The 15,245-nt window shown below is 38.0% G+C and overlaps 3 protein-coding genes across 3 annotated transcripts in view; 2 read left to right on the top strand and 1 right to left on the bottom strand.

Annotated features, from left to right (window-relative positions):
* Nucleotides 1-2,621: 2,621 nt before the first annotated feature.
* LOC111443956 (stearoyl-[acyl-carrier-protein] 9-desaturase, chloroplastic-like) lies at nt 2,622-6,927 on the top strand. Its single transcript, XM_023081829.1, has 3 exons — nt 2,622-2,926; nt 5,411-5,915; nt 6,029-6,927. The coding sequence occupies exons 1-3, from the start codon at nt 2,820-2,822 to the stop codon at nt 6,587-6,589; spliced, it is 1,173 nt and encodes a 390-aa protein (XP_022937597.1). The 5' UTR covers nt 2,622-2,819; the 3' UTR covers nt 6,590-6,927.
* A 1,850-nt stretch (nt 6,928-8,777) lies between these two features.
* LOC111443957 lies at nt 8,778-9,593 on the top strand. Its single transcript, XM_023081830.1, has one exon. It carries the CDS (start codon nt 8,868-8,870, stop codon nt 9,420-9,422), a length of 555 nt encoding a protein of 184 aa, XP_022937598.1. The 5' UTR covers nt 8,778-8,867; the 3' UTR covers nt 9,423-9,593.
* Nucleotides 9,594-10,651: 1,058 nt separating this feature from the next.
* Nucleotides 10,652-15,245, bottom strand: part of LOC111443954 (chromatin assembly factor 1 subunit FAS1) — a 6,447-nt gene continuing 1,853 nt past the window's right edge. The window contains exons 4-13 of the mRNA XM_023081826.1: nt 14,143-14,290; nt 13,938-14,061; nt 13,497-13,855; nt 13,087-13,413; nt 12,857-12,938; nt 12,553-12,693; nt 11,897-12,304; nt 11,525-11,662; nt 11,206-11,251; nt 10,652-11,129 (exon numbers count right to left, since the gene is read on the bottom strand). Of these exons, the coding sequence (XP_022937594.1) occupies nt 10,975-11,129; nt 11,206-11,251; nt 11,525-11,662; nt 11,897-12,304; nt 12,553-12,693; nt 12,857-12,938; nt 13,087-13,413; nt 13,497-13,855; nt 13,938-14,061; nt 14,143-14,290 (1,928 nt within the window). The 3' untranslated portion in view covers nt 10,652-10,974. The remainder of the gene's footprint in view (nt 11,130-11,205; nt 11,252-11,524; nt 11,663-11,896; nt 12,305-12,552; nt 12,694-12,856; nt 12,939-13,086; nt 13,414-13,496; nt 13,856-13,937; nt 14,062-14,142; nt 14,291-15,245) is intronic.

Below are 15,245 nucleotides of genomic sequence, written 5' to 3'. Positions count from 1 at the left end.
ACACTGAGCCTCGGGGTGGATTAGGGAGTCCCACATCTATTAGAGAAGGGAACGAGTGCCAGCGAGGACGCCGGGCTTCGAAGGGGGTGGATTGTGAAATCCCACATTAGCTAGGGAGGAAAACGAAGCATTCCTTGTAAGGGTGTGGAAACTTCTCTCTAGCAGACGCATTTTAAAAACTTCGAGAGGATACCCGAAAGGGGAAGCCCAAAGAGGACAATATCTATAACGGTGGACTTGAGTCGTTACAAATGGGTGAGCCCTAGAGAGGGTGGACACGAGGCGGTGTGCCAAAAAGGACGCTGAGCCCTGAAGAGGGTGGATTAGGGGTCCCACATCGATTGGAGAAGGGAACGAGTGCCAGTGAAGTCGCTGGCCCAAAGGAGAGTGGATTGTGAGATCCCACATTAATTGGGGAGAAGAACAAAGTATTCTTTGTAAGGGTGTGGAAATCTCTCTCCAGCATACGTGTTTAAAAACTTCGAAAGGGAAAATTCAAAAAAGACAATATCTGCTAGTGGTGAGCTTGAACTGTTACCGTACGTCTGGTCCAAGGGCCTTCCTACTCTTCATACTCGACGAACTCGACAAAATGGTAGTTGAACGACATTAAAATCCGAACTATTTTGACCATAATGGCAAGGGAATGTTAGAAAGGGATTGGCATGAAGATGAAATAGGTTTAGACATGAAATTAGTGGTATACTATCTTCTATGACCTCTCATTTTCCATCTCTTTTCAATGCCCCATTCCCTCCACTTTCTCCCTACAAAATCCTCTCCACATAACTTTCACATGTTCATTTCCATTTCTTTCCCAAATTCTTCTATTTTTAGTGGGTTTTCTTTCTTTCTTTATTGGATTTTGGGGCCACCTGTTCCAATTTCTTCACATTGCAATCATGTTGGGGAATGGACGGAGGAGATTACGATGAGAATTGAAGAAGTGACAAGAGAGCCAGAGAGAGAAGAAGTGGAAGATGAAAGCGATGGGTGCATACAAACTTATTTAGGTTTGGAGGATGAAATCGTACCGAGATGAACTTATTTCGGTATATTTTTGTTGGCTGATGAACTTATTTGGGTTTATTTTGTTGGGCGATGAACTCATACGGTGATAAACTTATTTAGGCATGTTTTTGTTGACGGATGAACTTATTTGAGTTTATTTTGTTGGACGATGAACTCGTACGGTGATAAATTTATTTGGGTTTGTTTTTGTTGGCTAATGAAATTATTTGGGTTTATTTTTGTTGGGCAATGAACTCGTACAGTGATAAACTTATATAGGTCTGTTTTTGTTGGCTGATGAACTTATTTGGGTTTATTTTGTTGGACAATGAACTCGTACGGTGATAAACGTATTTGGGTTTATTTTGTTGGGCGATGAACTTGTACGGTGATAAACGTATTTGGGTTTATTTTGTTGGGCGATGAACTTGTACGGTGATAAACGTATTTGGGTTTATTTTGTTGGGCGATGAACTTGTACGGTGATAAACTTATTTGGGTATGTTTTTGTTGATTGATGAACTTATTTGGGTTTATTTTGTTGGGTGATGAACTGGTGATAAACTTATTTGGGTCTGTTTTTGTTGGCTGATGAACTTATTTGGGTTTATTTTTGTTGGAGGATGAATTCGTATAGTGATAAACTTATTTGGGTATATTTTTTATGACTGATAAACTTATTTGGGTATATTTTTTATGACTGATAAACTTATTTGCGTTTATTTTGTTGGGCGATGAACTCTACGGTGATAAACTTATTTGGGTCTGTTTTTGTTGGCTGATTAACTTATTTGGGTTGCTTTTGTTGGGCTATGAACTCGTACGGTGATAAACTTATTTGGGTCGGGATGATAAACTCATATCGTGATGAACTTATTTGAGTTTGATTTAGATGGGTGATGAACTTATTTGAATTTGGGTGACGAACTCGTACGGTGATAAACTTATTTGGGTTTGTTTTTGTTGAGATGATGAGCTTATTTAAGTTTGGTTTGATTCATATAAATGAAAACTGTATGAGTTTGGTCAGGAGTTCCCCTAAAACTATACTGGATATAATCTAGAATTTATTTTTAATTTTAAAAAATAAGTTTTTTTTAAATATTTGTACTTACAAATAATTCTTAACTATTCTAGGAAAATTTATTAAAATATATTCATATTGAACGGGTTAATTAAATATTTAAAATGGTCTATGAATATATATTTTTTAAAAATAAAATTTTGCATAAACAATTAAAACAATGTAAACTCATCAAATTTAAATAATTTATGATTGGGTCGGGTTGTGTTTATTGTTTAATAAAAGTTGTTTGGTTTGAAAAAACAGTCTTATCAGTAGATCTCCCTTCGTCTCATCATACAATCACATATCAGCTCGACTAACGGTCATTTTGATCCGTCAATTCTACTTAGAGGCCACCCTTGACTCTACTGCTTTTTTTTACTGATTGAAAAGACGAGTACATTAACAGCTCGAACAATTAAGTTGGGTCTACAAAAATGTTTGAACTCAACCTAACCTAATCCACGAACGCCCCGATCGATATCTCGAGAAGCATTTTATATAATATAGGAAAGAAATAATAAATGAAGGTATGTTAAGTTTGGGTATAGGAAGAAAAAGAGTGTAAATTAAGAGAAAGGAGGAAGGCATGGGAGTTTGGAGTTCAAGGTTTGGCCGTCTCCCTCGCTAAAACCACCCTTCAAACTTTACCACTTTTTGTGCTTCTTCTCATCTCTCTCTCTAAATTCTCACAAAAACCCATTTCCCAATCCTTCCATTCACTCATCTTTCTTCATCGCTAATGGCTTTGAATTTCAATCCTGCACTGAATCTCCCATGCCATACCACTCACCGCCATCGCAGATCTTCCAATCGTCTCATGGCCTCCACGATTCATGCTGTCTCCAAGTGGGTATCCACCATTTCTCAATTTGAATCAAACCCATTTTGTTGTTTATTCTGTTTTGATCCATTTCGATTCTCTCTGTTTAATCAATTGTGTTCTATTGATTCCACTTTAATGGCTTTTTCTTGTACTGATCGGTGGTGTTTCTCTAATCTGTTATCGCTTATTACTGTTGCTATTTGCATTCTTGGGAATCTCCGCCCACTCCTAAATTGGGAATTCGAATTTATGATGTTTTGGATTTGGATTTTAGGGAGTTTTTGTGATTTTGAACTGAAATGTTGTAGATTCGACCTCAATCTTGTTGTGCAATTTTGGTCTGAAGTGAGGTATTTTGATGAACTGTATTGCTGATCGTTTCTTTTCGAATACTGCATGTATGGATTGTTCTTCCTTCATTCGTACTTGCCTGAAATTTTGAGAAGGATCTATTACTTTTCGTTAGTTTTTAATTTCTTTAGTTTGTATTTTCCATGTTTCTATATATATATATATATATATATATATATATATATATATATAATTGGACCAAGCTGTTCTTATATAAAGTTAAATTATACCTTCAAGTACTTTTGAGTTTATCAACATGAGATCCCACCTTGGGTATGAGATCCCACCTTGGGTAGGGGAGGAGAATGAAACACGTTTTAAAAACCTTAAGGGGAAGCCTGGAAGGGAAAACCCAAAGAGGACAATATCTGCTAGCAGTGGGCTTGGGTTCTTACAAATGATATAGGAGCCAGACACATGGGCGATGTGGCAGCGAGAAGGCTGAGCACCGAAGGGGGGTGGATTGGGGAGTCCCACATCGATTGAAGAAGGGAACGAGTGCCAACGAGTACGCTGGACCCTGAAGGGGAGTGGATTGTGAGATCCCACGTTGGTTGGGGAGGAGAATGAAACACCTTTTATAAGGGTGTGGAAACCTCTCCCTAGCAGACACGTTTTAAAAACCTTTAGGAGAAGCCCGAAAGAGAAAGCCCAAAGAGGATAATATCTGCTAGCGGTGGGTTTGTTGCATACTTCTGAGCATTTTAAACAAGCATATAAGCCCGTGGTCTTATAATTTGGTAGCTGGTTTTGGACTCTTAAAACATTGATGTTATGGTTCGTTTAGTCGATCTGCCAGTTCCCTTATACTTGTTTAGCACTTGTTGTATATAACACGTTTTACAGTTGTTTGATTTTTTTTTAATACCGTGCTGTTAATGTTTATTGTAGTAGTACGCTCGTTCTCAACCGGTACGTGTAAAATATTGTCTGATTTCATTGTTTTTCCAGATGTTGTTCTTTGTTATGTGAATAATCTACCACATAGTAACACTACCGATGTTTCGCTTGAAGATGTTTGGGCACGATAATTTGGTTTTTAGAGTCTGATCAATAGAAGTAAACAATTGTTTGCTTGATGCATTGATGAAATACTAGTTGAACATAGGTTCATGAACTTTCAAAGTTCATATGTCGGTGTTTATTTGTTCTTCGTAGTTCGAAAAATAAATGAACTCTTGAACTTTCGATTAAGTGTATTTATTCCTATACTCGATTCCATCAAGTTTACGCTTACGTCGAAAAATGCTTGAACTTGCTGTAAATTAGTTTGTAACGTAATACTACTAGCAGAATTAAGGCACATATGAAGATTTATTATAAACTTTTTCGTTTCTGAGATTAGCTCGACTGAACCTCGGCTTCTTGATCTTCTCCTTTCTTTCGCTCTTTTACTCTCTTGTAAAGACAAAAGAAAGATTAATTCGACTAAACAGGACATATGACTGGTCACGAATCTGTTCTTTCCTTCACCTTCGAACACTCGGTAAAGCATGTATAGGGTCTTGGTCGGTCACTTTTCCAGGCTGGGATCGATAAGTGGAAGTCGAACGAAAAATTCGAAATGTTAGGAAAAACAAAAGTATATTAAATTCTCGATAAGAACTCATTCCCTCTGAGATCTTGAGCACTAGTCGACACTTTTTAGGATATGAAACAAAATCGACATCATGCTATTACCAGTTTTGTAATAGCTTCTTGTTTTTGTGTTGTTTTCTTTTCTATGGTTGTGTTATGTTTGTATTTATGGCTAAAGGTATGCCATATTTGTAATTTCTGGAGTGGAGTAGCAGTTTGATGTCTCCCAACGTTGGGGAGGAGAACAAAACACCCTTCACAAGGGTGTGGAAACCTTCTCCTAGCAGACGTGTTTTAAAGCTTTGAGGGGAAGCCCGAAAGGGAAAGACCAAAGAGGGCAATATCTATTAGCGGTGGGCATCTATTAGCGGTGGGCTTAGGCTTGGGCCGTTACATAACAACGGTCTTCCTCGAACTACATTTCGATTCAATTGGGATTAGCTTGTAATTTCTGGAGTGGAGTAGCAGTTTGATGACTCTTTTCGAACTATTCTTAATAATTTGTTGATCTTGGAAAGAAAATTCCCGACTTACACGACCGAGATCGGCTTAGTACTGTTGTTTCTTTGATTCTACAGACAGACCGAGGGAGCAAAGAAGTCGCATTTCCCTCCCCGAGAAGTACACGTCCAAGTGACTCATTCCATGGCACCTCAAAAGATGGAGATATTCAAATCATTAGAAGATTGGGCAGAAGAGAACATCTTGGCTCACCTAAAGCCTGTTGAAAATTGTTGGCAACCTCAAGATTATCTCCCCGACCCCGAATCCGATGGTTTCTATGACCAAGTCCAGGAAATAAGGGAGAGATCGAAGGAGATTCCCGATGACTATTTTGTCGTGTTGGTTGGGGACATGATCACTGAAGAAGCCCTTCCAACTTACCAGACAATGCTGAACACCCTCGATGGCGTCCGTGATGAAACTGGTGCGAGCCTCACCTCGTGGGCAGTATGGACAAGAGCCTGGACTGCCGAAGAGAATAGGCATGGTGACCTTCTGAATAAGTACCTTTACCTGTCGGGACGAGTGGATATGAAGCAGATTGAAAAGACCATTCAGTACCTCATTGGATCGGGAATGGTTAGATTACTCGACGTTCTCTAAACTCGTTTTTCTCGTTTTTCTCGTGTTTCTCGTTCTCTAAAGCTAATATTTGTGTTTGAACCCATGGTTTGTGTCTTTGTGCCTTTTAGGATCCCAAAACAGAAAACAATCCATACCTTGGTTTCATTTACACTTCATTTCAAGAGAGGGCAACTTTCATCTCCCATGGCAACACAGCTAGGCTAGCCAAGGAGCATGGCGATTTTAAGCTAGCACAGGTATGTGGTATAATTGCCTCGGATGAAAAACGCCACGAGACTGCCTACACCAAGATCGTTGAGAAGCTTTTCGAGGTTGACCCTGATGATACCGTTATGGCTTTAGCTGACATGATGAAGAAAAAAATCTCAATGCCAGCCCATTTGATGTACGACGGTCAGGACAACAACCTTTTCGAGAACTTTTCATCTGTTGCTCAACGGCTCGGCGTTTACACTGCTAAAGACTATGCTGACATTCTCGAGTTCCTTGTCAGTAGATGGAAAATAGAGAATTTGACAGGTCTCTCAGGCAAGGGACGCAAAGCACAAGATTTCGTGTGCGGGTTACCTCCAAGGATTAGAAGACTGGAAGAGAGAGCTCAAAGCAGAGCCAAGCAAGCACAAAGAGTTCCATTTAGCTGGATCTTCGGCCGCGAAATTCAAGTGTAGGAGCAACAGGTATTAAACTACTCGACTCGACTACGTTTGAATACAAATCTTAAGTGTTTTCAAGTTTAGATATTACGTTCGAGTCTTGATTGCTTAAAGTTAGGAAGATTAGACTGTCTTGTGGCTGCTGCTGCTGCTGTTTTTGGTTGTTGCACCAACTAGTCTCCCCCAGTACCTTATTTGTTTAGCAGAAAAGGTTCAGTAATGGCTTGGGTTTTGATTTTTGTCGAACACAGATTAGAATGGCAACTAATTTCCCATCTGTTTATTGTTGTAATGACCAAACCAACTATAAATTTTGGCACCAAATCCCACTGCTGTTTTATCTTGATCCATCACTCACATTCTTCTTACTTGGATCTTACTTGTTTTAGTTTAGAGGGTAATGATTTCGTTTATCATCTAATTTTCGTAGACGAGATCAAGTATTGAAAATGGAAGATCGTGCTAGGAATCTTAACTCTGGGTTTGATCTTGATCCTTAATTCTTGTTCTTGTTCGCTGTTCTTTCTGTAATGGTCCAAACTCACCGCTAATAGATATTGTCTGCTTTGGCCCGTCACATATGTGTATTAGGGAGATGTTTTCACACCTCACGGTTTTAAAACGTGTATGTTAGGGAGATGTTTCTACACCTTTGTAAAAAAACCTCTCTCCAACCGAGTTGGATTTCACACTTTCACTATAAATAGGGGGAACGAAAGATAAATTTGATACAAGTGCAACCTCTCTCCAACCGACGTTGGATTTCACACTTTCACTATAAATAGGGGAAATAAATAGGGGAAAGATAAATTTGATACAAGTGCCCGGTGAGCCCATGCAAACGGTTGCAAACGGTTCAAGTGCGCAGCGTGGGATTTCACACTTTCACTATAAATAGGGGAAACGAAAGAAAGATAAATTTGATACAAGTGCGCGGTGGGCCCATGCAAACGGTTTAGTTAAGATATGCCAAATTCCATGCAAACGGTTTAGTTAAGATATGCCAAATTCCACCAAGTATACAAATTCCACCAGAGCCGTATCATATACGCCCCAAAATAAAGAGCTTTGAATACTAGAAGAGAAACACCTATACCTAACAAAATTAAGTGAATACCCAAAATGGTGAGCTTTGAATACTAGAAGAGAAACACCTATACCTAACAAAATTAAGTGAATACCCAAAATGGTAGTCATTTTATTTCTATCTTTCCACACATATCCGAAGAATGGAAAAGATTCTTCAAGGGTCTCAGGTCCTCGAGATGCATGATAAATACCGCCAAAACCCAATGGTCAATCTCAAATTTGTTCTTTCTTTCACCTTCAATCTCAAATTTGTTCTTTCTTTCACCTTCAAACATTCTGATTATTTATGGTTACACAAATCGTTGAGAATAGTTCTAGATTTAGGCCAAGACAATTATTGTTGGGAATTTATTGAAACCATTGAATTCAAAATATGGTAAAGTGGCTCCTGGGTGGGGAACTACGCCTTTGATGGGTGTCACGATGGATCTATGCGACATTCCTATCTATTATTTTGGAGATTTATAATTCTTCCATTTTACTAGACGGAATTTCAAGCAATTAGATTCGATTCACAAGAACCCCTAAATAACTTTTCAATAAAAAGTAAAGTCTAAAGTAGGTAGGTTTCCGCTTTTTGGCTCTTTTCGCATTAATTATTACTTCAATAATCTTACTGGTTAGTGTGCCCATTGCATTTCTTCTCCTGGGGTTGGTCTTTTTCGGTACATCGATATGGATTGGATTAGTTTTTCTGGTGGGTATCCTTAATTCTCTTATCTCTTGAACCTCTCCGTTCTTGATACAAAAATGGTAAAGTATATAAAGGGTCCGGGTAAGTGGAAGTCAAAAAATTCAAAATGTTAAGGAAAAACAAAAGTATATTAAATTGTGGATAAGAACTCATTCCCTTTAAGCTCTACTTACTCACAGTTCTCACTGACCACTAGCCAAATCTCGGACGATCGAGTTTTCTTTTTTAAGTTTCACGTTCGAGTATTTTCGTATTCTAGCTGTTGGTTAAAAGTAGTCACAAACCCCACCAAAATCAATTCAAAAGATAATCCTCACAACTGTAAAGAACACAAAGAAGTAGCCGTTAACCAAGTAACGTCTCTCAGAATTTAAAAATTAAAGAAACAAAACTGACCGTTACCTGCAAATCTATATCTTCTTCCCGTTCTTCATCCCCAAATCTCATCTCAATCTTCTTCAATCTTCTTCAATCTCCCAAATTCGACGCGAAACGAACCAGATTTCGCCAATGGGTCTCTCACCATCTTCACCATCACCCTCAATTTCCAGGTCACATTACAACATCCACAAGCTCTTCCTCCTCTGCAACTACATCCTCCTCGGCGCCGCCTCCTCCTGCATTTTCCTAACTCTATCACTCCGCCTCATCCCCTCCGTATGCGGCTTCTTCATAATCTTCCTACACGCATTCACAATCGCCGGCGCTGTCTCCGGCTGCGCCATGGCTGCCGCCGCAACCGGGCGCTGGTTCGGCGTCCATATGGTCTTCACCGTCCTGACCGCCATATTTCAAGGCTCTGTTGCGGTTCTGATTTTCACCAGAACTAGCGATTTCCTTGGGGAACTGAAATCGTACGTCCGGGAGGAAGATGGGTCGGTGATTTTGAAATTGGGCGGCGGATTGAGCTGCTTGATCTTCGGTTTGGAGTGGGTTGTGCTGGTTTTGGCGTTCTGTTTGAAGTATTACTTTTATGTTGAGGGAAATGGAAGTGGTGAGCAGAGAAGTGCTAAGGTTCAACAGTTTGAAGATTCGAAGTGGGCGGCGGCGCCATTCCCAGTTTGAAGATTCTTCTTTTTGGATGAATTTTGGTTTTGGTTTTGTGGTTCTTGATGATGATTCAAATTCATTCATATTTGATTGGTTTCTTTGTGTTTGTGTTTGATTGTGATTATATATATGTATTGTATGTGTTTGTGAGTTTAAGCTTGGAATTATGGCTTCAATTTTGGTTCCATATTCATAATATAGTTGAAAACTTGAAGAAACAACAAAGAAAAATGTAACAAAAGTCCTACCCATCAAAAAAACGCTCTTGTTTATAAAGTTTTATAGCACGTGACAAGTAGAGTTAGTGGATTTGTTGAGTGTAATTTTTAATGTTGTAAGTGTACGCATGAAGTTAATGCATATTAAATTTTGATTACGCTAATTGTGTAATTTTCATAGTGATTATGAATATTAAGTGATGTTTTACAAGACCGACGTTTAGAGTATTATAAGTTATGGAGATCCTGGATTAGCAGACAATTATGCTGAGATATTCCTCACTTGCTCAGGGCGATCTGGAGGGATCGAGAAGAATCGCGGATAAGATATTTGGAGAGAAGGTCCTGGATTACGAAGTCACACAAAAAATAAATTGGTTTTTCTTAGAGGAGAAGCAGGTTCAAAAGTAGTCGTCCGATTTTCTTGAAGTTCAAACCTCACCTGCAGAGGTTGGCGTCTGGGCCCAAGAAGAAGCAAAGCCAGAATGTCAAATCCTTCTCTGAGGAACAAAAATGATGTGTTGAAATTCCTCTCCAGAACCCGATGTACAACGGGAATGAAAAACAAGAGACTTTTTCTCGAAATATGGACAAATGCCCTAATTTTAGAGAAAAAAAAAATGGCCAAGACAGTTCTGGAAGGACTCGGACCAAGGGGTCATTGCTTATTTATAAGTTAATCCATGATTAAACATAATAAAACTATATATATAACATTTAGAATGTACATTTTACCGATCAATAATTTAAAATATCAATTCAAAGAAAAAGGGAAAAATGCAAACAATCGCTCCCCCACAAATCTCGAGTTGCGTGGTTTCTTTGTTTGAGGAGCTGCATAAAAGAAACGTTCATTCCCAACATATCCATCCTTGCTAAGTATAATTTTTATATTCATCCTTTAATTAAATCAAATCACTAATAGATAATAAGTTAACTAAAAACTAGTAAAATCTATGGAGCTCCAATATATATCATTGATAAACTACAACTCCAAAATTAAATCAGATTTGTGAAGAATGCAAGTGCAAGTTAATGGTACAAACACGATCCACCCTTTATCATGTAAACATCATAGCTTGGGTTCATCAGTTTGTTCAGTAGCAGCAAAACAGAACAAAAACTATCATACAGGACACCCCCTTTCATTTTCTATATCACTTGCTCTTCATGGTTATAGACTCAACAAAAGATACATTCAAACTACAGGACACCCCCCCTTTTCATTTTCTCTCTTTTCAAACATCTTAGACTTCAGTCTACAACAGGATTCACAGATATATGAGTCTCTTATGGAGGAAGAACATACGATGGATCATAGTACAAAACCTGGTAACGGCGAGACGATGCTATTGATTCGTGTAAGTTTTCTGATCTTGGACAGTTGAACCTGGTTTCAAAGACTGAGGTGAAGTTTCGTTCACATTAATACATTTTCCGGTAGGCGGCAGGCAGCGTTTTGAGAAAAATGCTGCAATAGTTTTTGGTCTTCGGATGCTTTTTTCTGCAAATAAAGAAAAAGAGTTGATCGAAATCGAGTAAAATACACGTGATAGTGTCTGCAACCAAAATATACAAACCTGGAGACACCAGAACACCATGTTTCTCCAAAATTTCCTTTTTTACCTGCATACATAGACCATGCTTACTGCTAAGTAAAAGAATCGATCGAGTACTAGTCGAAATCAACAAACTAAGATAATGACTGTAAATCAAACCTAAGATTCTGCAGTTATTTATTTATGTCACAGGGTAAGTGAAAATAGGCATTCACAATCAGAATCAAAGTTTTGCTATGCATCAGACAGGGACAAGCAACTTAAGAATGAAATCACCAAAGCATCTACGTATCAGACTTTTAAAATCTTAAAAGTAAGAATTTAGAACCAGTTCACCAACCTGCCATCGGTTTTCTACAAAGTCAGATACTTCCCGGACTTTATTCCGCAAATGAGACTTCGGTACAGTAGGAAACTTCTGCTGCAAAGACTCGACAACTTTGTTGATACCCTGTGAGCAGGACTGAATAGTTGATACCTGTTGAGTGAGATATTGTCATTGTCAAGGATCAATTATTGGAATTGAAGTACAAGAAAACATGTAACTACAAAGAATCAAAACATCGCAGCTAAGATACATGCACACAGATACAGTGAAACCACATCGATAAAACTCAGTTCATTAGACTACGTTCATTTAAAACTCAAACCAGGACAAGTTCAACAGACTGTATGAGTTCATATTTGACAATTCAGAATGCACAAAACTTACAATTACAGCCATATCTGAATCAAGGATAGCTGACGTTGAGATCTGGGTGCTACTTTCCTTGGCACTTGGGAGGCACATTTCTGGATCCTCATCTGGCGTTCTATCAACTAAAATCTCCACAGGGCACCCGCCCTGCATCAAGCGCATGCTGAGAGCTGCTAAGCATGTCTGCTCTAGCTTAGATGTGCCATCAAGATCTTCAGCCATTAGCAAATTATCCTTCTCATGCAATAAATTTAATACGATCAATGGCTGATTTTTTCTAAGTGCAAGCTCTGTCATGTTGTAGAGATGCTTTTGCTGCTTAAACAAACTACAAAGTTCTTTGCCCTCCATATCTTGCTTAGAACTAGGTGTGCTCTTGACCTCATCAACATCATCAGTTTCCATCCTGTCATGTTCCACGCCCTACAAGCTCAAAGGGAAATTCAAACTTAATAAATTTCTTCATGAATATGTTTAAAGAAATAAAACTAATGCATCCCAGGAATGATCCACCGAAACAGATTAGTTTGGTTTAACATTTACTACAATATGAACTTTTGGGAACATCAAATAATGGATTCAGAAGGAAATTTTGGTTCTATTCATACTTAACTCATTTCACAACCACCATTAGAAAAAATTAGATAAACTTAAACATCTGTGTTTCACACCTCATTTTCTGAGAGATATCCATCAGGGACAAAAAATCCATCTTCACTGTCTTCATCATCCTCCGCTTTTGCACAACCTTCCTCTTCTAAGTTTTCTTCATCATCCTTATCACAATCTGAGAGGCTTTCACCAGGATCCTCCTGCAAAATGAGAATGCAAATTTGAAATATCTTATCTCGAGGACACAGTTGTTCAAGGTCATGCAAATTTGTAATATCGTAATATAACATACTAGATTTCTTTCAATTCTTCTCAAAAAAATAAATAAAAAATAGAGTGCAAACAAAAATCTGGGTGCACTACCTCTTCCCATTCTTCATCACTGTCAACATCATAATCCAAATCTGGGTCCTTCCTAAACGGATGGCGTGGTCCAACAACATCACTGGAAAGAATTGTAAGACCCCAAAGATAAGTAAAATTTCAAATGAGAAGTCCAATTATGGAATCCAAGGCAAACTGATAAATTCATACGTAAAGGTTGATCAATCACGACTAGGTTTTTAAAAATATATAATAAAAAAACTACTTGCCTCTTTGTGGACCAAATGCCATAAAATGCAGGCCTATAGCTCTTTGAAAACTGCAACAACTGCTTCCCCTTCCCCCTGTTCAACTTACTGACTTGAGGCAAACTGCTGCAGAACTCCTGGTGGCTGGTTCTATCATCTGTAATTTGTTCTTCCCAACCATCTACAAGCCTCTCCTCACCCAATTCACCATCATTAGCAGATTCTCTACCATTTGAAAGTTTAAGTTCCTTAAATAGATCACACTTTGGCTTCTGACGAATGCCCCAGTGATTTTTCCCTCTTGAACGAATTGAATGACCTATGAAGCGCCAAGAAGATAAGTGCAGCCTGAAAGTGGAACACATCTTAAAATATGACCTCAAGAAAGCCACAACTCTAAAAAAATAATACCATATAAGGTAAATGAATACCTGCGAATATCAACAGAATTGATCGCATTACTTGAAGAAAGAGTGCAGTCCATGAACTGCGTACAAGCCTCTAGCATGTTTTCACTCTGTTTACTCAATGGAACTGATGTAGTCAATTCAGTTGTTGGACAATCATTCTGACATGACAGACTAGGTTTAGTTTTCTTAAGGAAACGCTCCATTATGGAAGCTTGCTTTAGTACAGAAAGTCTCTTTTTTGATTCAGCTTCTTCCCGCTGTCTGCGACGTTGATCTTTTTCAGCATCCTCTTCCTGCTTTTTAAGTTGTTTTTTCATTTCAATCTCTTCTTTTTCACGACGACGCTTTTCCTCCCTTTCTGTCACTTTTGACTCCTTTTCCTGATTTTCAATGATTTGTACATGTCACCACCTGAAAAGCTCAAGAGTTGAAAAAAATTTTAAATTTTATACACATACTTACATTTTGCAACTTCTCCTTTTGTTGTTCCCTGTCTATTCTCTTTTTCTCCTTTTCAGCCTCCCGCTGACTTCTCTCTAATTGTTTGACCATTAGCTTCTCCTCTCGTTTTGCTTCCTTCACAGCCCTGAAATAAGAAGTTCAAATTGAACAAACAACATAGAGGAATACAAATTTGAAGCATTAAAGATTTAGAAATAAACCCTACATCTCAGAAGCAGTCTTCTGTGACAAGCCATCCACCAATGAACGGATCATGGCTTCATCAAACAATTTACCAAGTTTTTCTGATGCTTTTATGAACTCTTGAATGCAAGTCCGATCAATCTCTGTCTTCAGCAGGGCTGACATCATCGCTGAAATAGGACAAACATCAGAGATTAACAATGGAGGAAAATTAGAATAGAAACTCAAGAATAAACCGTTAAAAATAGGCCAAAAATGAAGATTTTAAATCATGGAGAAACACAATCATAAGAAAAAATGCATTTGCACAAGCAAAGAGTTTATAGTCCATATGCCCTCACTTTTTTGCTTTTGCTTCAAAAGGTTTTGAACTATAGCAAACCTTATGCTTCAAAAAACTCTGGGTTTACGTGTACCCATGCCAAGCTAATCACAATAATAGGCAGTGAAAAGAAACATTGAGTAGGCTTGATAATTTGAACCAGAAGGAGAAAGACGTCCTAACTGAACCTGATTCACCTTTAATCTCCTATGAACAAAACTGTATTAAACCCACGTTATGAACTGAAGTGTCCAAACTGAACTCCCATAAATCTTTTAGATGGGTCACAAATAAATCAACTTCTTTTGCATATGATGTTACAACTTCTCTCACAATCTAGCTAGAATATTATGTTTATAATTTTATATCAACATTAATTTGTAACAAATAAACATCATTTTTTCCGTTATCCAAAAAGCCATGATGAAGGGAGTAGAGTAAAAGCAGAAAAAGGAAAGAACAACAATTACACATTCAAAGCTAAGTGAGGTTAGCTCAGCGGTTTTGTGCATGTACTCCATCCCTTCAAGTTAGAGGTTCAAATTCTCATACCCTAGACTTATACTCGAGAAAACAATTACAGAGCCAAAGCAGCAGTTACAAGCTTCAAAAATATGAGAGGAAAAAGAGGACATCTAATAAGGTCATATTCCCCAACCTATTAGAACAAGAGGAAAACAGTTTATTTTCCCCATATCACTTATTGAACCCAAAATAAAAAAAAGAATAAAAACAAACAAGATAATACATAAACACAAAAAAAAAAAAAAAAAAAAAAAAAAAAAAAAAAAAAAAAAAAAAAA

This window comes from Cucurbita moschata, unplaced genomic scaffold, assembly GCF_002738365.1.
Source record: "Cucurbita moschata cultivar Rifu unplaced genomic scaffold, Cmos_1.0 Cmo_Scf00006, whole genome shotgun sequence".
Lineage (NCBI taxonomy): Eukaryota > Viridiplantae > Streptophyta > Magnoliopsida > Cucurbitales > Cucurbitaceae > Cucurbita > Cucurbita moschata.
The sequence above is the reverse complement of the archived record's forward strand: the minus strand, read 5'-3'. Positions and strand labels throughout refer to the sequence as shown.